The following is a 26,201-nucleotide window of genomic DNA, read 5'->3' on the forward strand; positions in this document are numbered from 1 at the left end:
CTGGTGCACTTGTCACTCGCTGTTGTCAGAACACATTTGCTGTGATGACAAATTTGAAGACACGTCACATGTGATTAGAGAGCTGAAAAAGAAGGCCAGGTTCAAGGTGATGGATGTAAAGGGGGTTGTGATTAGGGGGAGGCTCTGGAGGACCGAAAGCACCAAGCTAGGAGGTGAGCAGACAGATTTTTTTTGGGGGGGGAGGTGGGGATTAACTTTCGTCAGGTGTCAGTGAACAACCAGACTTGTGTGAAAGGCACCTAAATTGCCAAAGTTGCCATTGAACTGGTGCTGCTACTGGTCTCGGTGAGTCGCATTTATTTGTGATGGACTTAACCCTCGCGACATGCAGGTACATATTATTTACATTATCATTCTTTTGTGTTTTCAATCAAGGAAAGAGCATTAAAAATTGTATTTAGGAGCCAAATACAGTGCATCCGGAAAGTATTCACAGCGCTTCACTTTTTCCACATTTTGTTATGTTCAATCGGATTCAAGTCTGGACTCTGGCTGGGCCACTCCAGGACATTCACGGAGTGGTTCTGAAGCCAATCTTTTGAGATCTTGGCTGTGTGCTTTGGGTCGTTGTCCTGCTGAAAAATGAACTTTCGCCCCAGCCTGAGGTCAAGAGCGCTCTGGAGCAGGTTTTCATCCAGGATATCTCTATATATTGCTGCATTCATTTTTCCTTCTATCCTGACTAGTCTGTCAGTTCCTGCTGCTGAAAAACATCCCCACAGCATGATGCTGCCACCACCATGCTTCACTGTAGGGATGGTATTGGCCTGGTGATGAGCGGTGCCTGGTTTCCTCCAAACATGGCGCCTGGCATTCACACCAAAGAGTTCAATCTTTGTCTCATCAGACCGGGGAATTTTGTTTCTCATGGTCTGAGAGTCATTCTGGTGCTTTTTGGCAAATTCCAGAGGGGCTTCCATGTTCCTTTTACTAAGGAGTGGCTTTCGTCTGGCCACTCTACCATACAGGCCTGATTGGTGGATTGCTGCAGAGATGGTTGTCCTTCTGGAAGGCTCTCCTCTCTCCACAGAGGAACGCTGGAGCTCTGACAGAGTGACCATTGGGTTCTTGGTCACCTCCCTGACTAAGGCCCTTCTTCCCCGATCGCTCAGTTTAGAAGGCCGACCAGCTCTAGGAAGAGTCCTGGTGGTTCCAAATGTCTTCCATTTACAAATAATGGAGGCCACTGTGCTCATTGGGACCTTCAAAGCAGCAGAATTTTTTCTGTATCCTTCCCCAGATTTGTGCCTCAAGACATTCCTGTCTCGCAGGTCTACAGACAGTTCTTTTGACTTCATGCTTGGTGTTTGTGCTCTGACATGTACACTCAACTGTGGGACCTTATATAGACAGGTGTGTGCCTTTCCAAATCATGTCCAATCAACTGAATTTACTGCAGGTGGACTCCAATTAAGCTGTAGAAGATCTCAAGGATGATCAGTGGAAAAAAGATGCACCTGAGCTCAATTTTGAGCTTCATGGCAAAAGCTGTGAATACTTATGTAAATGTGATTTCTTAGTTTTCTATTTTTAATAAATTCAAAAAAAGTTAAAAAAAAAAAAATTCACGCTGTCATAATGGAGTATTTTGTGTAGAATTTTGAGATAAGAGATTAACTTAATACAATTATGGAATGAGGCTGTAACATAACAAAATGTGGAAAAAGTAAAGCGCTGTGAATACTTTCCGGATGCACTGTACATACGATACACAAAGCGCACTATGTACATTATTTTGACGTATAATTCGTAATCTTTGACTTATCAGAAACTTGGTGTATTTTAATGCATTTCCTGGTATTTTGGTATTTTTCTCTTTAGTGCGGTAAAGTCAATTGTATGCAGAGTAAAAACACAAAGTTCAGTGGTGCCAAAGTCCAAAGATAATAATGATAATAATAATAATATTAATGATGATAATAATTTTGCCTGCAAACCACTGACTGAAACTGAGGTTTTGAGTTGTTCCTTGCCCGCATGTTGGTTTAAGATCAGGTAATTGTATCATTGTAATACTGTGCAGTCCTTTGAGACATTTTTGTGATTAAGGGCTATATAAATAAATTTGACTTGACTTGACTGCAGCCCCATGACGCTGGTATCGCACATCGGGGTGCAACTTTTTTGCATTGCTCAGAGAGACTTCGGCAAAGTAATGAAAAAGAATTGTCCCTCTTTCTACCTTGCTGTTTCAAAATGAGGTGTCGGGAACTTGAATTTCATGTGTGCCTTTGGCCGTGTTTACCCAAACAAGTGATTGATCGGTGCGAGAGAAACATCTGAATGATTCCTGTGGGAAAGGTAAACAATTCTAATCAAATTTTGGTGGACTCTTAACTATTAATGGTCAGCTGTTTGAATCAGAAAATGGATGGTGACATCTTTGGCAAAATGTATATGGGGGAAAACTCAACGCAGCGACTATTACATACCAACACTGAGTTCTGCAAGATGGAAAGGAAATACATTGAGGGAAAATCTGGACCGGAGGATTTTTTTTCTTCTGACTTCAGACTATTCCGATGAGCTTTCGGAACCTTAGTGCGTGGCAGAAGGCGGACAAATGGAAGAGGTTTCTGACGACGATGAACCGGGTGATGATGTGAAGGAAGCAGACATGGAGGAGGATCTGGGTGGCGAGAATGTGCAAGATGATTTGGAAGACGACGTAAGTCGAGAAATCATGTGTTCTCGTCACACAAAGTGTGCCTTCCACACTGCCGGACCCTGGGACAACTCTGTAGTAGCCCCGGGCTTCTCATTTTAGCTGGTATGTACAAGTCAACAGACAAGTCTCCAAGGTCAGTAACTTAAAATCTATAAAAATCTACATATGTATAGATAGGTCTGTTGTCATCAAACATTTTGAGTGGAAGTCAAAAAATATTTATGGATGACTGAGTTATCACACTTCAAGGTCACTTCCAAATAATATGCACCTACCAACATACATTGTGTAAAGTTTGGAACTGCTATTGTAAAAAAAAGGCACGGTTTGCAAAAGAAAATTGTCACCACTTTTTGACTAATACGAAGCTCTAAGTCGGCAATATGAATTATTCACCTAGAAATTTTATGTATATTTAGATGTACAGTTCAGTTAGTTTTCTTTATTGTCACTTTAAGAATATGTACTGCCCTAAGGGGCGAAGGAGGAATTAATAAATTAAAAACTATGCCAATAAAAAATTTTAGTTGTCAGAAGTTAAAAAAATAATAATAAATGGGTGAGTTATCACACTTTAAGTTCACGTCTAAATAATGTACACAGACATAAATTGTGTCACCAAAAGAAATGCATGCCAGGAGGGTTAATCACAGAATGTCTCAAAGGACTGCACAGGTCACAATTACACTACCCCCTGATCTGAAACCGAAATGCGGTCAAGGAAAAATTCAAAACCTCAACACAAGGAAAAAAAAACAGTGAGAATCGGCTACACAAGTAATCCACCTTCCAGAATGACCGAGTGCAATAGATGTTGCGTTCGGTAACAATACATAAAACTTAATCAACATCAATAAAGAAAATAAAAAACATAGGTAACATGTAACATTGTCCAAAAAAGTCCATGACAGCAACGAACGTTGTAGCTGCTCATCTCAGCCGGCTGGTCGATGCAGACGATGACACGCTCCACATCAAGGTTCTGGTCTGCTGACTCATCCCGGTGTGCCCTTCTCTCTCATTTCGCCAGCATTCGGGCAGTCGGAAAGGACAGGAATAGAAATGCATGAGGTCGGCGAAAATAATAACATATAAAATAGAAGTGTGTCCTAAGTCTAGATTTAAAACTGGATGGAGAACACTCTCAAGCCTGCAGAGTTCTTCTTGGCCATTGGATTAAAATGAAAATAGCAAAAGTTATACCAATATACAAAAATGGAAACAAGCACATTTTTACAAACTATAGATCGGTATCTCTGCTTCCTCAGTTCTCTAAAATATTAGAGAAACTTTACAATAATAGACTAGAACAATTTGTAGATAACATAAATTGATTAACGAAAGTCAATATGGTTTTAGAGCAAGCAGATCAGCAACAATGGCTATTATTGATGCAGAAGAAATCACCCATAGCATAGAAAAAAAGAGATACGCAGTGAGGGTATTTATTGACTTAAAAATAGCATTTGATACCACTAATCATAATATACTATTAAAAAAACTGGAAATATATGGCATCAGGGGCGTGGAGGGAGCAATATGTAAAAAGGTCACACTTCCCCTTTTCACACATTTCTATTTTCTCTTTGTTTCGATGGCCCGAAAAAGTCTCTTCCTTTTCTTTTTTAACTGCATGTCTTTTGTGGGAGCTAATGTGAATGATAGCTCTTCGTAGCGGTACCATACAGTGGACTCTTTACAGAGCAGGAAGGGGACACAAAGAGCATGCCGGGAATAACACAGGTAGAACTCTGGGATTGGCAAACCACCGCGCGTACTGTACTGTATTTTTGACTTTGTATACTGAAACGCCTTTGTAACGAGAGGTTACATTTCCCCGTTCAGGTACTTTGTAACCTGAAACTTTTGTATGTAGACACATTATAAGTAGAGGTACCACTTTATATATATATATATATATATATATATATATATATATATATATATATATATATATATATATATATATACACATCCATCCATCCATTATCTGCTCCGCTTATCCTCATATATAGATCCATCCATCCATCCATTCATTATCTGCACCGCTTATCCTCAGTAGGGTCGCGGGGGTGCTGGAGCCCATCCCAGCAGTCTTCGGGCATTAGGTAGGGGACACCCTGAACACGGACAGACAATTTTCTCGCTCATTCACGCCGAGGGACAATTTGGACCGGCCAATGAACCTGACATGCATGTTTTTGGAATGTGGGAGGAAACCGGAGTGCCCGGAGGAAACCCACGCTAGCACGGGGAGAACATGCAAACTCCACACAGGAGGTTCAATCTCATGACTTCAGAACTGTGCCACACACGCGCTAACCATATACATATATATATATATATATATATATATATATATAATATATATATATATATATATATATATATATATAAATATATATATATATATATATATATATATATATATATGTATATCTATAGTTCATGTCATGGGAACCTGTCGTGGGTTCAAATCCAGCTCCAGACTTCCTGTGCGGAGTTTGTATGTTCTCCCCGTGCTTGCCTGGGTTTCCTCCGGGCACTCCGGTTTCCTCCCACATTCCAAAAACATGAATTTCAGGTGAATTGGCCGGTCCAAATTGTCCCTAGGTGTGAATGAGCGAGTGAGTTGTCTGTCCCCGTGTGCCCTGTGATTGGCTGGCAACCAGTTCAGGGTGTCCTCTGCCCACTGCCCGATGATTGCTGGGCTCCAGCACCTCCGCGACCCTAATGAGGATAAGCGGTACGGCTAAAGAGATGAGATGAGATGAGATATATATATATATATATATATATATATATATATATATATATATATATATATATATATATATATAACTTATAATTTGTCTCTCTAGCACAGTTATTGAAGAGTGTTGCGGCTCCGTTTGGCTTTCATTTTTTTCCTAAATAATGGTTTAAAAAAAATGTGTGGGCCAATTTATTTTGTAAAATATCACTAAATACTGCAAACGAAAATCAATCAATGTATTTTCCTTTGGCGCACACGGCACTGGACGAATGAGAGTGCATTCACTGTGTGTGCAGAGATCTGCCTACCCCAACCGCTCACCCGATCAAATTGCTCTGTGTGCTTTGCCAGAGTTTTTGTGTGTTTACAGTTTTGGGTTTTCACCTTAAAGTGTCTCAACAGTCAGATTCAGATTCAGATATACTTTACTGTCATTCCTGTACACGTGTTTACAGAACGAAATGTCGATACATCTGACCCGCACAGTTTCCTTGAATGTACAGATATAAATAAAATGTTGTATTGAGTTGGAGTATTGAAGTACTAATAATATACTAAATAATTATAGCTATGTATAGTAGTATACAGTAGTGCAAAGAGTGCAAGAGGAGTAGCTAACCAGATGTGCAAAATGGGCAGTCAGGTAAACAAGTTACTATACAATAAAAATAACACTGGAGTACGATAGTGTATAGGAGAACAGATGTGCAAAGGAGTGGCTATGTATAAGAGAGCTGCCAGTAGTGCAAAAACAAAAAACAAACAGATGTACAGATTAGCAGCTGTGTAGGCTTACTATTTGTGTGATTGACCATTTAACAGTCTAATGGCCAGGGGGAAAAAGCTGTTGCAGAACCTGGCGGTCCTGCACCGCACACTGCAGTACCTCTTCCCAGAGGCTAGCAGAGAGAACAGTCCATGATGGGGGTGAGAGGGGTCAGCATGGATTGTTTAATAAACTTCCATATTAAGGATTCAAAGGGACGTACAGCTAAAAAAGGGTATGTTGGGTTGAGACCTTGACTGTAAACTGTAGTTACAACTGTGCAGTATATATAATGGACCAAACATGTGCTTGCGTCAGTCTAGCTCCGGCTTTGCGTGCAATATAACCGGTTTTGCAGCTGTAGAGTTTAAAACAACACAGGGAGAAATTACTCGCAAGACATTTCATTTCCAACCTAGATATACACATGTAAAGAGCTATACCTGGCCCTTGGGCCATGGGTCCACATCCCTAAAATGCACGATGAAACACAACTTGTGTATCTATTTTTTTCATGTGTTGCTGAGGTATTGGATTTAAGACTTTAAAAATGCATTTAAAAATGATAAATACATCAATCAACATTTTTCTCTGGCCTGGCCCCTCTAAAAGTCTGCCCACCTCTTCTGTATAGTGAAGTCGTCAGGTATATTTGAATTGGCCAATGTAATGCTAGAAAAGTACTCTTGGGACAGAACACCTGCATTGCTAATTAACATAAATAAGGCTGGAAGGAATTCTTTGAATTCAGTGTTTTGAACCAAGCAAAGAATTTTCTGCAAACTCGCAATGCAAAGAGTTCCAGTGAGCGTAATTGACAGCTGCAAGCCTTCGCTCGCTTGCCGGCTCGTCCAAGCGCCACCCGAGTGCGTTACCATCCTTCCAACAAACCTCTTCCTCTTTTAATTATCCCCCCAGCCAAAAAAAAGAAAAGATGGAGCACATCAGACACATGGCGGCAAATCCGGAGGCCCTGGCGTGGGCTCACAGCAGCGCCAACGTCTGGCGTTCCCGATAGAGCGCCGATGCTGGCAGGGACAAGAGAGACGGCGAAGCGCCTGGAGATTTGGCGACAAAGCGAGCCGAGGACCATTTTGCTCCATTCTCATTTGAGGAGGCTTACTTGGCCAATGTGTTGTTGTTTTTTTGTATTTTTTCCTCCCACCCAACTCGCACAGGAGCCATTGTTTACACCTCACCCGGGTTCCACTTTTGAGAGAGAGCGAGGCTGCTCGACTAGCTCCGGCGGCAACATTTTTGGTGTGACACTAGTTCCTTGAACCGGGGGTACTCCCATGCCTCGATTTTGGATTGCGCAAACCATACATTCCGACGAGCCACTGAAAAGTTGTTTTGTCGTTCACTTGCTACTGCCGAAAGGATAATGCAGCCTGTAAGTCAAATCACATTTATTTGTATATCCCAGGGGTTAGCCACCCAAAATGTCAAAAGAGCCACGAAAAAAACAAAGAAACAAATTTGTTTGAGGCCGCAAATTAATAAAAGCCCTATATGAGCCTTATAATGAATGCGACACATCCTGTATGTATTTATATCAGCCTACTATCTTTAAGACTCAGTTGGATGCAGCACATTATGTGGAGGATACTGCACCACAAGACTACTCTGTTGCAGAATACCACCTTTTACTTCCTTACAATATGACTTACAGTATGTTTCATTGATTTGACAAAATTAAACGAATAAAGAAATCAAATTTTGGATGTCATATTTGTTTTGAAGTTTCGAAGAAAAAAAATGGAAAGTGCAAAATGAGCTGCTTATCTGGGCAACAAAGAGAGTGCAATGAAACACAGCATACATGCATTAAAAACAATACAATCTAAGTTTGATTTCTGTGCAAATGTCACAAGTCAGTTAAGTAGATTTAAATGAATATTTAAAATACACGTATACACTTTGATATTATTACCACTATTGTGCGAAGAGCCCCACCGTCGGAGATATGAATTTGAGACCAGATACTTAAACCTGCCCTAGAGTGGGTGTTCATCTCTGTATGTAATATATTCCGAGTTTGAGGGGATTTCTTTTGTTTTTCCTGTAGCTCGGCTCTCCTTTGCTTAGCCTCTGCCTTTTGTCCTTGCAAAGAGCAAGACTTTGTGTTCGACCCATGCAATGTTTTCTGAACAAATCTTCATTCATGAATCTAATATTCTTTTCTAGTCAGAGGTAGGCTTTTTGCTGAGTCACCTGATTAATGCAGATGATGAGTTGTCTCAGGTATAGGTACTGTCTCATCCAGGTTCACACTGTCACCAGCCAAGCAGCCGCAAAGAACAAGACGGTAGTAGCACAAATATGAGGTTGGCATCAATCATAAGCGATAGAGTTGTGTCTTGATTTAAAAACTTCCACAGATGTTGCAGATCTTATTTGTTTTGAGAAATACAGCTAAAATTGGGGTGATATGATCAAACTTTCTTTTCCTAGTCACAAGTCTCACCGCCACATTTTGACACTTACTCATAATTAATAGGGGCAGTTTGCCAGTGTAGTGCTTATTATTTTAGATAGTTTCTCTCTTTTCATTCTAAAACAGTGATTTTCAATTCAGGGTATATAATGTAAGACGAAAGATCATTCCTTTCCCGCATGCTCAATTCAATATCTGGTTTTCCGCTGATAATTTTGTACAATGAGACAAGAGAGCAGTTCTATTAAAGACCTTAACTACAATGAAACAAAGAAATGAACAGAATATTCTCAGCTTGTCAACAGGACAAAGTCCTTACCAAATAAGCTGGCCATTGTTTTTATGGAAATGGGGCGTGGTTTGACCAGAATTAAACTTAATATTGAGTCTGGTCAAGCTGTTTTTTGTTCGTGTACAACTTAGGCTGCAACGTTATTGATGCACAGGGAGACACAAGCAAAAAAGGAAGGGGTTATCCAATAACAATGCAGAATAATAAACACAATGCATATTGAAAATCCGTGATGAATAAAAAATGCAAAAAGCAAACCGTTATACCGCAAGGGATTAGTGTATGTTATTTTTAGAAAATACTTAATTTTTTTATTAGGGGGAACAGACTAAATAATTCTAATAACTACAACATAATAATTACAAGATAATCTTATCTCATCTCTCATCTCATTAGTTGCACCGCTTATCCTCAGTAGGGTCGCAGGGTGCTGGAGCCCATCCCAGCAATCATCGGGCAGTGGGCAGGGGACACCCTGAACTGGTTGCCAGCCAATCACAGGGCAATTACAACATGATAATAATGTAAATTGTTATTTTAGAAATGTAAATAAACACTGATTGTGCTCCAATTGGTAACAAAAAGCAGCTTTCAGCTAAGTAAAGGTTGGTGACCCGAGATGTAAACAGTTCATAATAGTAAAAACAACAAACAACAGGGCCTATTAACAGTCAGTCTACATGTGAGGTTCATGAGTGCCATAGCACTGATTGACTGACTGGCCACACACGGCAGCCATTAGAAGTCTAGTGTGTGTACTTAGGACAGCTTTTCCTCTGGACTCAGGACCCCCGATACTTGCAATGTCTTGGCTTTATGATTAACATGACAAGCCAAGATTAGCTTGCCAGATTTTAAAGGGATTATAAAAAAAAAACAATGTTTTTTTTCTAATTAGGCACAGAATGTGTAGTGATACTCCCCACAATCATGCAGATCTGTTGCAAAGTGTTCCAGGCGCCTGGGCACTCAAAAAATTTAGTCTCAAAGTTGACCGATTTGGATCATTACCTGAGAGCTGTGACTTCATCAGATGAAAACAAAGACTCATCACAAAGGCAGGTCCCATTGAAAAAGAGGCAGCGATTGTGGTCAACAGCGATTGCAAAATGCTCATTTCTGCTTGGAGAAATTAGAACTTTGCTTACCTTGTTGCTGGGGGAGTTGTGACTGTTGTCTCCTAGTTGCGTGCTTTGATGATCAAAAGCTGCGTGAGGTAAGTTTACCTTTATAGCATATGTTCCTTTTTTGTTGTTGGCTGCGGGTTATCTTGGCTACTTACTGCATGCTTTTTTGTTCGGCCAGCCTCCAATTTTTCCACCGATTAGTCCTGGTTAGGGCAGCACGGCGGCGCAGTGGTTAGCGCGTGTGCGGCACAGTTCTGAGGTCTTGAGATTGAACCTTCGTGTGTGGAGTTTGCATGTTCTCCCCGTGCTTGCGTGGGTTTCCTCCGGGCGCTCCGGTTTCCTTCCACATTCCTAAAACATGCATTTCAGGTTAATTGGCCGGTCCAAATTGTCCCTAGGTGTGAATGAGTGTGCGAATTGCCATTTGTTGTACCATTGTTGCACAACATGTCCACAAAAGCTACCAAAACTTGGCTTAAAACACTCTAAACCTAATTAACAGGACACGTTTGCTGATGACACTGCTATCTTGGGATGTATCAGAAGTGGGTAGGAGGAGGAATACAGGAAATTGATTCAGGACTTTGTCCAATAGAGCGATGCTAACCACCTGCACCAGGACACCACCAAGACCAGGGAGATGGTGGTGGACTTCAGGAGAACTAGAACTCACCCGGTTCCTGTAACTATCAATAGAATTTGTCCAGACCTACAAATACCTGGGTGTGCAGCTGTACAATAAACTGGACTGGACTGCCAACACAGAAGCATGCAGGAAAGGTCAAAGCCGACTGTACTTCCTCAGAAGGCTGGCGTGCTTCAACATCTGCAAAAAGCTCCTGCAAATATTCTATGAGACTGTTGTGGCAAGCACCCTCTTCTATGATGGGGAGGCATCTATCCATCTATCTATCTATCTATCTATCTATCTATCTATGTATCTAATTAACACGTAAACCAATATGGTTACTGGCTTGCGAGGGGGCCAGTGTTATGCTAATGACATCACAGCCAAGGAGGTTGAAGACGAAACAGACTGTCTTCAAAATGCAATAACATGGAAAATAATTGGACTATATAGATTAAATATATATAGATATTATGCAAAAACATGAACTAGTTTTTCAAATTCTGGATGTTTTAAAATTTGGGTATCCCTTTAATCTTCTATTCAAAGCCAGTGCTTGTTGGAAAATGATGTTACGCTCCCATCCAGTGGTATGAAAAGAAACTTGAAGTTAACTAGCCACCCTGATTTTGTGATCACTCAATGGGGCACGTTGGTCTTTTGCCGGCCAACATTGTCATCATCTCCGCACGACGACAGGCGATACACTAAACCATGACCAAGCTGCCCCCTCAGACACAAATCAAGCCCCCTGCCGTCGCTATCACACCGCTCGCTGTTCTCCTTTTCCCTTTTCCTCCATCACTCTCAGATGAAGAGTGGAATACTCTACAGCGGGGGGCTTTCTTTTCCTCTGAGGGGGGAAGCCAGAAAAAGGGAAGAAGTCGAGGCGTCTTGTGATGTTGCGTTGCCTTCAGGGAGGGTAGGAAGTGTATTGTAGTGGAATAACGTTCAGGCACTGAATGGAGCCAGCCAGGGTCCTCGCTAACGAGCTCGGGTTTGGAAAGCGCTCCAAAGTGATTTATGCGGTCATGGTGGCGTTTTTGGAAACACTACAAATCTGTGTTGCCTGCCAAACAAAATGGCAGATAATTGAGTGATAACCTTGCTTTCACACCCACATCATGGAAAATTCCTGCATTTGTGCCACAACAAAGCATTATGTATTCTAACACACAAAACTCATCAATAGTCAATAATTTTTAGGGTCTGGTGCCCCTCCGTCCACCAGAGGGCGCCTAATTGGTTTGCAATTGGGACTTGTGTGTCCAATCTCTCTATCTATCTACCCTGGTCACATCCCTCAAGAGGGGTGACCGACAGCAAGACAAACACATACAAAAAACAAAGAAAATGAAAAAGGGAAAAAGTAGTTTAAGTTTGAGACAGTTTTATTTTTGTTTTAGACCATTTGTTTGTTACTCTATTGAGGATCTTGGTATTAAATCCTTTTTTTAGCACCCTGCAAAGCGTCTTGCTTCCTGCGTTTGGGTCCACCGCGGATCAAATATTTCAGAGGTTTGGGGTCTCCTGTTCTCCTTGCAAGTTCAAAATCGCTCCATATCTTGAGTATTTACTAAACTTTAAACCTGCAAAAGGTCAGCTATACTCTGCAATGTACAGAAATTGAATTCCTTATCGACACAGAATACAGCAAATCTGGGCATTGTTGAAACTTCCTTTGTCAAGGAAGCGCAAGCCTGGTTGACTCTGTGACATGCAGTAAAGCCCATGTCTGGTGAGGCACAATCAGATGTAGAAATAAATGAACCTACGTCTTATTTATTATGTTATTTGCAGAGCAAGAAATCAATATGTAAACTCTAATGTGAAGAATATGTTCTATTGTCTAACCTTAAGTTGTAAAAGAAAACTATGCACTACTTTTGAAAAAAGGATAAAAGAAAAACTTCATTACATACGTAACCCCCCGTTGTAAAAAACAATACAACAGGAAAAAAAAATACTGGATGGCTTGACTTGCTAATACTATCACTAATTCTATTGTTTTGGGCTAAGGTGTGGTTTAAATCTGACTCATAAGCCTCACTATCACCCTCTGCATTGAGGCAAGAGAATTGAGTGTCTTACTCTGCATAGTACGTAACATACTAAATGTATCAATAATATTCATTATTTATGTAAAAAATTAGCTTTTCAGAAAAAAAAATCACAAATTGTGAAGTTAAATGAGAAATTACGGTACTTTAACACTGAATACATTAACCCATTGAATATTTTTCATTGACTACACGTCACTGAATTGAATCATAGAAACTAAAATTCCTGATTTGCAGTCATATTTATATAAACTACCAGTCTTGTGGATTTTACTTTAAAGAATAAATTGGTTATAGTTACTCATTACTTTACTAACTGAATTACTCTAAAGTAAAATTAAGTATTTACAAGGGAAAATGAATAAAATAAGTTGTTGTATGTTGAATAATTTAAAATTTTCTGCACAGAATTTGATTCAGTTGAATAGACAACAGGTAGTTGTGTTACAGAACCTTGTAATATGTATTGGACCTCACCAGCAAAAGATTTATGCAACACTTGAAGTGCAACACATATAATCAGTAAACAATATAATAATAAAATACGTAACAATAAGCATGTTTGTAAACATGCATAATACATACATAAACACACAAAAAACATACCTAAACGAATGCGAAATCTTACGTAAAAACTAACAAAAAACGTCCTTAGACAAACAAAATGCATGTCATTACACACAAAAACGTACATAAAAACACACCAAAACATTAGTAATCATGCATAAAAACGTAACGTACCGCCTTTGACCGTCAGTAACAGTAACAGCAATTAGTTAGCAATTAGTTGGATTAAACGTACTTACACTGCAAATGGGAAGTATAAAAGAAGAAAATACAAATAAAAATCTAGTTCTTTTTAGGCTATTTTTAAAGGTCTGGTGTTTTACACAGTGAGTTGTCAACATTGGTGGTTCTACTTTTATTCTATGTGTTGAAATTGCAGAATTCTCTTCGTGTCTTTTTGATGGTAAAAAGTATTTAAAGACTCACAAAATTAGACATTTGCCATATTTTAGGAACTGTTTTTAGTGAGTGCAATATCATAGACTCTATCAGTTGCCATCCCCAAATTGCTTTCATATACGTTCCAGATAAAGGGGAATATTTACCCCGACAAACAAAAGCATCCAGTGTGTGCTCTAATCTGTCGCTATTAGGCAGTAGCATGTGATGAAAGGCCATCAGTGGTCTACTTGTGTCATAGGAAAAAAGCGCAAAGCATAAAATCGCACTTGTGAGAATTTCACCCCCCATCAAAAAGAGCGCCAAATCTCTGCGGCTTTTGTGTTTTCCACAGAACAACAATAGAAAGCCCTTAAAAACGAGGGCTTGCTAGTTCTTTGTTCAGCCCTGAAAGGCTAAAGGATAAGAGTGACCTTTCTGGCATCAAATGGGACGAGGCGGAGCAAAAATTCACGGGGTATCGTTTTCTACCTTTTTCTGCCCTTAGCAGCTCAGGGATGCGAGCTAAAAAGTCTGGATTTCTAGGGTATTTTCTCAAAGACTCCTGTCTAGAGACATAAAACCCTGAGAATGCCCAGGAAGCCGGCCAATTAACCTGACACGCATGTTTTTGGAATGTGGGAGGAAACCCATGCAAGCACGGGGAGAACATGCAAACTCCATACATGAAGGTTCGACCTCAGAACTGTGCCCCACACGTGCTAACCACTGCCCTGCCGTGCTACCCTAGCAGTAAACCATATAAAGTACATTTATTACATTAAATCTTACCCTAACAACCTGAGACAACTGGACAAGTAAGCATATGCTACTGTACCTCAAATATTTTTTTCACAACAAAAGTAAATAGTTCAACAATAAAATACACAACAACGTTTGTTTAACACTGCAGTGTAAATCATAAAACCTTAGACAAATGAGACATTTTGCACTTGTTCAATAATGTGTCCAGCCAACCAGACTATTCTATCCTCAAACCAGTGATTGTACCTGAGGAGCAGAACTTTCTCAAACCTCGCATGAAATAGCTTGTTCCTCAACACAAAAGACACTCGAACCAAATGTTACCAAAAAAACAAGCTATCGCGTGCAGCGCAGCTACCGCATAGCGCAGCTTAGAGTAGCGGTCCAAATTATTTTGCTTTTCCGTATGAAATGGTGGGCGTATGAAAGCGTATGAAAAGGACTGTTCCAAATACAGTCCAAACCCCCAAAAAGATGCAAAAAAAAAAATCATTTAACCGAGCGCGTCTCAGAATTTCAAATACTTAGACGCACAACAAAAGGAGCTGCAATGATGATTTCAGCCACCAAGTACATTTTTTTTTTTAAAGTACAATACACCACCTTTAAGGCAGATCTGCTTTTTGTTACCTCGGAGATTGAAAAAAAGAAAAGGTTCAGGGAAGGGCTTTGGAATTTGGCAATTTTTCTGTAGGATATTCTTGTACAGTCCACTCCCTGTTCTCCTTGCTGGATGCAAATTAATTATGTATTTTTTCTTTATTTTGAGTGTCAGATAACAATAAACCTATCACCCGGACAACAATAAAAATCTACACTAATGGACTTTTGAATTTGACCTAAAATACAGTAACTGTGACAGTGATTACTAAACCCTTTCTATGAAGTAGCACCATCAAAACTTTATCCAGTGAAAAAAGCTGCTAGAAGATGTATTAGTTTTGTACTCTCTTTACATGTTTTTTAAAAAGCTTTGTCGTTCAGAGGCTGTGCAACATAAACACCTTTTGTTCGGCCATTCAAAAGCTTGCGAATGGCATTCTATAGGTAAACTCTAGCAAAGAGGAGATAAGTTAGCTTTTGGGTTGTTCTGACAAAAGAGAGTCGAGTGCTTAAGGTTAGAAGGGAGGATTTAAACGCACCAGTTAAGTACGCGCTCACATTCATCCGACAATGGTAAAGGTATGGGTTCATTTGTTTTTTCATCATTAATTTTCTATTTTAGACCCAAAAGGACATTTTTTAAGTGTTGTTTTTCAAAGTAGTTTGTCACTTACCTTCATTATAGACGCAATTACCCAAACAATAAAGGATATTTAATGTTAAAGGAAATGACAATCACGTTTTACATGTGCTGGAATTTAAATATTTTCACGCTAACAGACCCACTTGGATTTTGCCGACATCCCATCTTGTCCGTTTCTTAATTTGACTTACCAGTAATCCAAAAAACTTTCAGGTCTGAATTTATTTTATAAAAGAGGGGTGGGGAGACTTTTTAAGTCAAAGGCTTTATTGGGTTTAAAAATAATTGACTGAAAGAATTTATTTTTTGTAGAGTATAGAATAGAATGGAGTAGTCTTTATTGTCATTGATATCAACATTGTGAATCACTGTATGCAACGAGATTAGACAAAGCACTTCAGGGTAAATACATGTATTGAAGAATTTGAAGAGAAAAGATATGACTATCAGTAAAAATAAGCAACAAAAAAATAATGACAACGTAGTGCTTAAGTCATAATAATACTGCAATGAAAAATAATAGTGCATTGTAACAATAGTGCAATGAAAATAAGTGCAATAACATTTAGCAAAAGTAAATTTAAAAAAACAACAACAATATAGTACAAAAGGCATATTTACCTGCCAATACAATTTAACAATTGACATAAATGCCAAGCATTACAGTCGGGATGGGCTGTGCTTTTCTCTCACTTTTTTTTTTGATGATCCACCCAACATTGTTCCTTTTTGTCTCTTTGCCTCTCCCTGTAAAGTGCCGCAATAGATTCTTAAGGACGTTCTGCTGCTGCAGTTAATGTCCCAATTCTCAACACGTCAATATAACGGGCGGCCTTAAAAGGTTCTTCTCAGCTATTATAGAAATTTGTTCATGATGGAAATTTGTCGGTGAATGTAACTTCTGGCCACACATTGATAAAAGATGTAAATGTTTATACACTCCAGTCAAACTTAGATTTCCTTACAAAAGACAGACTTTTTTTCATTATTATAAATCACTGTTCCTATTCCCGAGTCCTCACAAAAAAAAAAAAAAAAGGGGGTTTTAAGTGGGCCTTATAGTCCGGAAAGTACTGTTATTGTGTTCCAATAACGTGTTTTTTTGTAACACGTTATGGTACATTTTGGATGTTGGGGGAGGCAGGAACTGTAGGCAGGGGTGCTCAAGTAGAGGGATTGTATTTAATAACAAAACAATGTACCGAGTCACAAACAAACATGGGTTCACTTGACAAGGAAATGTCCAAATCAAAAGGAAAGACCAAATTTAAAATGCATAGAGCAAAGTAACAAAGGAACCAGAAACAAACCACAAACCTGGTGTAATGGTGGTGGAAATGACATAATGAGCCAAAAGTATTGAATGATCCAAATGTCCTTTTAAAAATTCTGGATAATTGGGCCCAGGGGTCTGATTTGGACACACCTGTGCCCAGTTCAAACCCTAGTTGGGGCCCTCTGGTGGTAGGAGATACGTCAGATCCTAACATGCAACTGGAAAATGGTAATGTGGAAAACCAAGGTGAAAAAAGGAAAATCACCCGGCCCTGGTTGCCATTTCCAAAATGTCCTTATGAAGAGTGAGGCTAAATAGGAACAGGTGTGGGGGATGGAACACACCTTTCCCAATTACAGAGGCGCCTCTGATCCTAACAGCATCAGTCCCAACACTGGTGCTGAATTTTTAAATGATCACCCCTTATCTAGTAATTCAACCGCAAGTGCTCTGTAATTTGTGTTCCAGATTGTCTTTTATGAAGGTCGTGACTTTCAAGGCCGCCAGTGGGAGTGTATCGGCGATTGCGTCGATACTTTCCGGCACTTCAGGCGCTGCAATTCCATGCGGGTGAGCGGCGGTCACCTGGTGGCCTATGAGAAGGCTAACTTCAGTGGGTTCCAGTACGTCATCAGCCCTGGTGACTACCCCGATTTCTGCAGCTGGATGGGCTTCAATGACCGCATCCGCTCCTGCCAGATGTTCCCGCCGGTAAGCAGTGCTGAGCATGTTACTGCAAAAGTTTGGTGGGTGATCGACTCATGTGTGGGACGCAAGAACTGAGGCAGGGGTGCTCAAAAAGAAGGTGGTAATTAATAACCAAACCAGGACCAAAGTTGCAACAAATAAATGGGCACGAAGCAAATAACAAAAAGTCAAGACAAGAAACCAAAAACCAAAAGCAAACCTGAAAAAGTCTAAACAAGAAACACCGGAAGAAACAAACAAACTAGCTTCACATGAAGGTGTATAGGAAAATGACAGTGAAAACCAGGATGAGGATGGCAGACAAAATGTGCAGATCAAAATTTCATTTTTAAAGGGTGCAAGATAATTGGGCACAGGTGTATGGTGACTGGACTAGCTTTCTTATTCCACTTTAATTTCAAAAGAAACGGCTCGCCTCTTCTTTTCACTTTACACCAAGTATATTGAATGGATGCACTAGATATCAAACAATAAAAATCTCAAAGTTTTTAGCACGCTGGAGATAGTATAGACCAGGGGTTAACCAGTGGCACGTGAGCGCACGGCAAAATAATACAAATCATACGACATATATTTTGTTCAAGCGCATTTTTACCTGAAATTTAGACATTTTCTGTTGCACGCCGTGTTGTTTAGGGGCTTTTATGTTAGCGCCCCTTCCTCCCCTGCTTCGTGTGTGCCTGGACCACACCTTGCAGAGGATGAAAGATCCGTGTTTTAACCCAGCCACAAAAACACCGGCAAAAAATGAATGACTTATGACAGCTCCTCCTGCGAAAAATCTTGTTCTTCTCTCCAGCCAGTGTGGACGGATGACTGGGGCTTTTTACAAAAAAAATGACTGTATTTGTGCATTATGCCTCGAGAGCGTTGTTACTCACACGTCAAGTGACACGCCGTTACGAGACAAAACATGAACATGAATTCAAGGCGGAGACTTTAAAACGCACTGTGTCCAGGCACCGCCAACAAACACAGACCCTGAAAACCTTTGTCACTGGTAAAGGAATCAACGCTGAAGCAAGCTAACACATTGCTCACTGCAAAGCATAGCACGGAAAACCATTTATATCTGCGACCAAACCAGATGTAATTTCTGTTGCACTTTTTTTCAAGTATTCTTCCGCCTTGTTGCTGTTATTTCAAGTTTTAATATATTCTCTAATTAGATTTCATTGAGGAATGGTATATTAGCTGTCCATATCACTTGTTTTTGATTGTAGTTCATTGATGATGAAGAATGCTTGATTTTTGTTAATTCCTTTGGTAAAAAGTTTAAGTCATGGAGGTCGACAGGCCTTTCCACATGTTGCTCACATTCATTTTTTAGTCATTTGATGAACAAGAATAGTGGGTGATAAATTGGTCAGTTATACGATTTCAATGTATATCCAGTGTCTGAAACTCATGACGAAAAGTTAGCGGACACCAGGGCAGACAACTCTGAAAAGTTGCCTGCCCAGCCATAAAGTTGCCTGCCCCATTTTTCTCAACTTGAAACACAATAAGACGACTAATCGCAACAAAAACCATTGTTGCAAAGTATAAACGATTGATAACGAGATTATATAACAGAACAACACTTTCAAATTATGTTTATCATAAATCTACTATAACATTCAATGTATGTGTTTGACATCGCTGTTTTCCATCTGCCATCAGTATGTACCTGTATTTACTCATCTTCATTCATGGAATGTTTGCATTGCGTCGTCTGCTACAAGCCACGTGAACTCCTCTTTCCACGATGCTGTAAATTAACGTTTACGTTTCGTAGCGTCATCAAATTTCTTTTGAATATTTCTTCTGGGACTGAGGTTTTGACTTGATTCCTAACCACTTATCGATTTTTCTTGTGTTCTCTGTGCATGTACTTTGGAAAATGATATGCAAATGCACGACCTTATAAGGCTCATGAATGTCCAGAAGCACGAAATTATTCAATGCAGGCTTCTGATTAGCTGCCGAATATGCAAATTGCCAAACGAACCGAATCTCTGAAATTTCCTAACCGAATCAAGATTTCGGAATCGGAATAAAGCAAATGTTTGATTTGAAACGAAATCTTTAGTCTTTTTTTTTTCTTGAAAAAGTTGTCGGCCACCCAGGCAGTGACGTTTTGTAAGTTCTATGGCCCACGTAAAAGATGCAGACGTTATTTCAGACACTGGTATATCCATGTTGTATATTTGGACTAGAGTAAAATTACAGCTCTGTTGGATATAAAAAAAAATTGTTGTGCACGTCATCGATCTTGGTGTGGCACACTGATCTACACGGAAATTTGTAAGTGGCACTCCACACCGAAAATGTTGCTGACCCCTGGTATAGACATAGTATAGACAGTATAGAATGTTTACACACAAACTAAGAAGAGGAAGCTGATTATTTTTCTTCCGGGTGGATGCTAGGTGACCTCTCACAGCGCCCCACACTGGTAGCGGTGAAAAGAAGCATTACAGTAATGTCCTGTACTCTGAAAAAGGTGCACACAATACAAAATCTAACTAACAGCAATGTCCGGATTTTTCGACATCACAAAAAAAATGTTTGTATCGACCGTTTTACGTAAATCGAATGGCCGTAAGTAGGGGGGAAGCGTTTGTGATTTAGAAGGAAAAAACATCTGCATTTTATGTTACGTTTTGGGGCCAAAATTATTTGATGAAATCCAACACCAAAAAACATACATGTCATATTAAAATGCAGTTTAAAACAAAATACAGAACCGGCTGAATAAGTTTGTCCAGCAGTCATGTCCAAAGTCTGGCCCGGGGGCCAGTTACGACCCGTCATAAAAATTTTACTGGCCCGCGGCCCCGGTTACAAAATTGATAGTATGATATTGACTGCAGTATAAAATACATTTGTAAAAAAAAAAAAACATTTTACGAGATGGTGGCAGTATCCCTTTGGCCACCTTGCCCTTGGCTTCCTGAGAGAATTTTAGCCCATCCTATTTTTGACGAGGTGACTGTAAATAAAAGTTGACTGTGAGGGCCGCCGCTTCCAGAACAAGTGGATAGTTGAGTATTTTTTCACCGAAGTCCAAAACATCTGTGTCTGCCTAATTTGCTAAGAAAGAGTAGGTGTTTCAAATAGTATAATTTTAATACACACTGCCAAACTTATCATGCTGACTACAGAAAGCTAACTGGAAACAAACTCTGTGAAAAGGGGAAGCAAGTGAAAGCGGCACAGCAGCACGTTTTTATGAGACACCAAGCACTGCAAACCGGAGGGAGAATTTTTCAAAAACTGTTCCCAGGCTGAATAGTCGGCCCTCGCACATTTTAGATTTACCAAATCTGGCCCACTTTTTGAGTGGCTTTGACACCCCTGTCATACGGTATACAGACATTTCATGATTGCTTGTTAACTTCAGTAACGACATAACAAAATAAGAGTTATTCAAATAACTCTAGCATAAAGAAAATACTTACCAATCCATCAACTTAACTCCAAATCACTAAATCTAATAAAATATTGATCCTCTTTGTCACTTTCATCAGTAAAGGCGAGAAGCCGCTTTGTCTCCTCTTTCCATTTAATAAAAATACCCCCAAACAGCAAGGGCAAAGTTGAAATAATCAACACAGACCTTGAACGCTTTCTTGCGGTTTAGTGTGAAAGAAACATTTGAAGTGATATACAGTAACGATGATAAAAATGTAAAACTCAAGGATATAATAATGTGTTAATAATTTCACATGCAAGTCTCACCAGAGTATAAGTCACAACCCTGGTCAAACTATGAAAAAAACTGTGACTTATTGTCGCGAAAATACGGTAATTGCGTTCCAGGAAGTCGATCATTTGTGCCGCGTAACTCCCAATACTCCCGGTAAGTCAATCAAACCGACAGCTCCTCCAAACAGCACTAACCCCTCATCCGCCACTCACCCCGGTGTACCACGGCTCACCTTGCACATCAAATAGCTGCCTTTTCAAAATGGATGTCAATCAGCGATGCTTTTGATTCCATTTAGAGATCCTCTGGCAGGTCACGGCATGAAAGGCTTTCGCTGCGAGGCCCACAAAGGAGAAGCAGTCAGCCTTTAAAAGGAATATCATACAACCCCATAAGACTCACCACCTTCATTCTAATTCCGTTAACCACACAAACGGCTCCCGGCACTTTTAGGCAGCGGCGTGAAATAATGTTTTTTATAAATTAATAAATAAATCTTAACACGTGTCACGCCCCTAAAAGTGTTGCTGCTTTAAGAAGCCCAACTCGCTTTCAAAGTGAAAGATCATCTCAGGGCGACGAGTTTACAACAAGTCGCAAAACTGGAGGTATGCAAACCTTTGCTCCCAACGGTGGCACAAAACATTCACATATTTGATGAGTGGATTTTTCGCAAATCTCCATTAAACGAGCTGCATGAAATTTGGAAGTTTTTTACTCACTGCTGCTTTCTGTTTGCTTGTGTCAACATTGCAGCCTCAGTCAGCTCGTTCATGGTGCACGTGCAAGTATGTGCATTTCTCAGACCCAGTCACACTAAACTTTCTTGGGCTTTGGGTTGGCGTTTGACTTGAAGCAAGCTTTTTTTACTTTCACAATTCTAATGCTTCACTAGTAAATATTTAAAAAAAAAAGAAAATTCACGAGGACCCCCAACACACACACACTCCCCATTCCACTTACCTAATGTGTTTCGCTCCAAACAGCTTCACCAAACGTTGCATTAAAGGAGATAGGCGCAGTGGAAAATAAAGCATGAGGGCTCTTTGAACTCAGTTGGGCATTATTAACACACAAGAAAATATTTGACTTTTTTTAAAGACACCTCAAACTGCACACCCCCTCCTTTAACCAGAATTGTTCAATCTCGCACTGGGGTGAGCAAACCTTTTGGGAAAACAGTTTAATAATTTAGTAAAAATAGCACCAAAGAAGTGGGAATAAACAATAATTGATAGATTAATGTTTTTAATTATTATAACGTAAATATGATTGAAATTAAATAAAATCATTTGAAAAATGTATATTATATCATCTTAACTAGACATTTTGCATCATGCTTCCAGCTTACACAATTAAATCATTGCTAAATAAAAAAAAATAAAAAAAATAGGTTAATAAGAACAATAATACCTGAAATGATCTAAATTATCTACAAGACTCCCTGTGATTAAGGGCTGTACAAAAAACCATGACTTGACTTTGACTAGACATTGTATAGTCATAGCATTTCTAATCCTGACTGTTTTTCCGGTTTATGTCTTTGTCAGCAAGTCGTTAATGCCCAGTGTTGGGCTTGTTACTCTGAAAAAGTCATTAGTTATAGTTACTCACTACTTTTTCAAAAAGTAACTGATTTAGTAAATGAATTACTCTATAGTAAACATAACTATTTACCAGGAAAAGTAACTATTTCTGTTACTTTAAACTGAAGTTGTATGTCAATGGATTTGAAATTTTCTGAGCAGTATTTGATTTAGTTGAATAGAGAAGGACACTTAGTTATATAACCGTGTAAAATTTATTGCATCTCACCAGCAACAGATTTGTCCTACAATTTGAGTTCAACAAAAATAAACAGTTAATAATATACTAACATAACAATCAGAAGTAAACAATTCAAAGTGAGTTTAATAAATTGAATTTAACTCTCACAACCTGAGACAACAGGTAGACAATCAATAGTAAATTACATTTAATATAGATAGATAGATAGATAGATAGATAGATAGATAGATAGATAGATAGATAGATAGATAGATAGATAGATAGATAGATAGATAGATAGATAGATAGATAGATAGATAGATAGATAGATAGATAGATAGATAGATAGATAGATAGATAGATAGATAGATAGATAGATAGATAGATAGATAGATAGATAGATAGATAGATAGATAGATAGATACTTTATTCATCCCCGTAGGGAAATTCACACTTCCAGCAGTCTACCCTGTTGTTTATTAACAGATTAACATGATGCCCTAGGGGTGCTTGTAGCGGAGTGGATGACGTCACACGCCAGTCCAAAAGTTTGACATCCCTGCGGCAGATGGAAATCTTTTTCTTTGTGTCCAGGGATACACCACCTCGTGTTAGCGAGTCCGTCTCCTCTCCGATTCCCGTAGGCTTTCGTGTCTCTGTATAGCGGCGCTGAAGCCGGAATAGCGAAGAGCCGGAGCTAGCTAAGCGGCGTTATAAGTCTTCGGTACCATCTGTAATCATGGTAAGTGTGAACTCACTACCAAATAAGACCAACGAGTGCTGGTGGAAAACATCGAAGCGCACAGGGAGCGCAGTTGCTGTGTTTTGCGGAAACGTGGCTCACGTTTAGCACCCCGGACGCTAACGTGTAACCACCCGGAGCTACCCGGAGCTATTCCGGCTTCAGTGCCGCTATACAGAGACACGATATTTAAAATAGATTAGAATTATGAAGGTAAATTCAAGTACTTGGATAAACAATAAAATAATAGTATACGGACGCTGCCCTACTTACGGACAACATCGGTTCTGAACGATCGTTTGTAAGTTGAATTTGTTTCGTAAGTTGCTTCAGTGCTATATTTTGCATGGAATATATGTTTAAGGTTTGTATAAGTATGTCTAAGGATTGTATAAGTAAACTGTATTGTTTTGTATTAAAAAAATAAACATTTCATAAAATAATATGCTCTATAAAGGTAAATAAAGTTAAGTTTAACTTGGAAGATGAGCTTTAGGGGTTAGGCGACTTCCTCCTCCGTAATAGAAAGTTGCCGAAAAAAAGCGATCCAACAATTTTCTCAACCACAAGCTTTCTTATTCCACTTTAATTTCAAAAGAAACGGCTCGCCTCTTCTTTGCACATTACACCAATCATATTGAATGGATGCATGAGATATTAAACAATAAAAATGTCAAAGTTCTTAGCGCACTGGACATACAGTATAGAATGTTTGCACAAGAAACTAAGAAGAGGAAGTGGATTTCTCATTCGGGGTGGATGCTGGGTAACCTCACACAGCGCCACACGCTGGTAGCGGTGGAGAGAATCACTACAGTGCTGTCCTGTACTCGGAAAAAGGTCCACACAACACAAAATCTAACATACAGCAATGTCCGGATTTTTTTCGACATCCCGAAGAAATGGTCGTATCTAGCGTTTTTCGTAAGTCAAATTGTCGTAAGTAGGGGAGCGTCAGTAATTCAAAGAAATCAATTAAGAACAAATAAAACATTTAAAGCCCTAGTACGTTTTTTAACGGGCTTGGCAGACAGAACGACAAGGTAGCCCAGAGGTCAACAACCCAAAATGTTGAAAGAACTATATTAGACCAAAAAACACAAATAAAACAATTTTTTGGGGGAGCCGCATATATAAAAGAATAATAATGAACACAACACATGCTGTTTGTATCTATATTAGCCTACTATCAAAATGTCTAAGTTGAATGCAGCACATCCTGTGGAGAATGACATGACTACTCTATATTATGATACCGCCTCAAGTTTAACTCTGTTTGTATATAAATATATTACAGAATGTCGAATTATTTTGATGAAATTCAAGAAATGTAATTAAGAAATCCAATTTTTGACGACATTTTTATTTTGACGATTGGAAGAAACAACAACAAAAGTGCATTAAGGGTGCCACTTATTTGAGCAACAAAAAAAGTGCAATAAAACACACCGTGCATTCATAAAAATTAAATTGCATTTTTAAGAGGTAAATTAAAATAAAAAACACATTAATACCGTCTATATTTGATTTCTGTATTATCTTTCTCTTTTTACCTTTGGGGTTCATGGTTGATCACACACGCACACAAGTTTGCTACCTGCCTGGCTTGTGACGATGTGTCTTTAAAAGGGGTTGTGGCCTACTCAGGGAACATAGGAAAGAAAACAAGCGATTGAGAATGCATGCATTTGAAAAGAGAGGAGTTCAGTAACGGGGTTAATGTAGCCTAATTTAGCAGAGTATGAGTACAGACTCTTTTCACATATAAATTCAAGCAAAAGTAAAAAGTATAGTGATTTAAATACCCCCAGAATTACAAAATATCCCAAAACTTACTCAAGTAAATGTAAAGGAGTAAATGTAACTCATTACAACCCACCTCTCCATAGTTGACACCCTAACATTCATTCAAAGTCCTTACACTACCTTGACTTCAACTTGGATAGTCAACTCTAATTCTAGTTTAAATCTCTAACTTTTCGAAAAACACTACTTTGAAACCCTACCTATTGTTTACAGTACAGGGGTTCCTACAAATTGAAGCTGTTCTCACAGCCGGATCTTTTGGGCCAAGCCGTGGAGGTATCGGACGACTGCACCGATGTGTATTCTAGCTTCCACTTGCAGAACTTCTACTCTTGCGAAGCCTTAGAGGGCTTCTGGGTATTGTATGAGCACCTGGACTACAAGGGGCGCCAGTATTTCCTGCGCCCGGGTGAGTACCGGGCCTGCAGCGACTGGGGCAGCCAACAGCCAAGTGTGGGCTCGCTGCGGAGGATCAAGACCCTAAAACCAAATGAACAATAA

The 26,201-nt window shown here is 39.4% G+C and overlaps 1 protein-coding gene across 1 annotated transcript; it reads left to right on the forward strand.

Moving 5' to 3' along the window:
* The first annotated feature begins 346 nt into the window (after positions 1-346).
* LOC148346917 (gamma-crystallin M2-like) lies at positions 347-26,201 on the forward strand. The gene is made up of 5 exons (XM_088324237.1): positions 347-352; positions 2,564-2,689; positions 10,039-10,155; positions 17,455-17,697; positions 25,914-26,201. Exons 1-5 carry the CDS (start codon positions 347-349, stop codon positions 26,199-26,201), a joined length of 780 nt encoding a protein of 259 aa, XP_088180363.1.

The sequence above is a fragment of the Urocampus carinirostris genome, chromosome 19, assembly GCF_059441175.1.
Source record: "Urocampus carinirostris isolate Australia breed hairy pipefish chromosome 19, RoL_Ucar_1.0, whole genome shotgun sequence".
Lineage (NCBI taxonomy): Eukaryota > Metazoa > Chordata > Actinopteri > Syngnathiformes > Syngnathidae > Urocampus > Urocampus carinirostris.

Coding starts and splice junctions, on each gene's coding strand:
- LOC148346917 (XM_088324237.1), top strand. Junction 2,690..10,038: donor AAGATGATTTGGAAGACGAC/GTAAGTCGAGAA, acceptor TGTGGTCAACAG/CGATTGCAAAATGCTCATTT. Junction 17,698..25,913: donor CCTGCCAGATGTTCCCGCCG/GTAAGCAGTGCT, acceptor TATTGTTTACAG/TACAGGGGTTCCTACAAATT.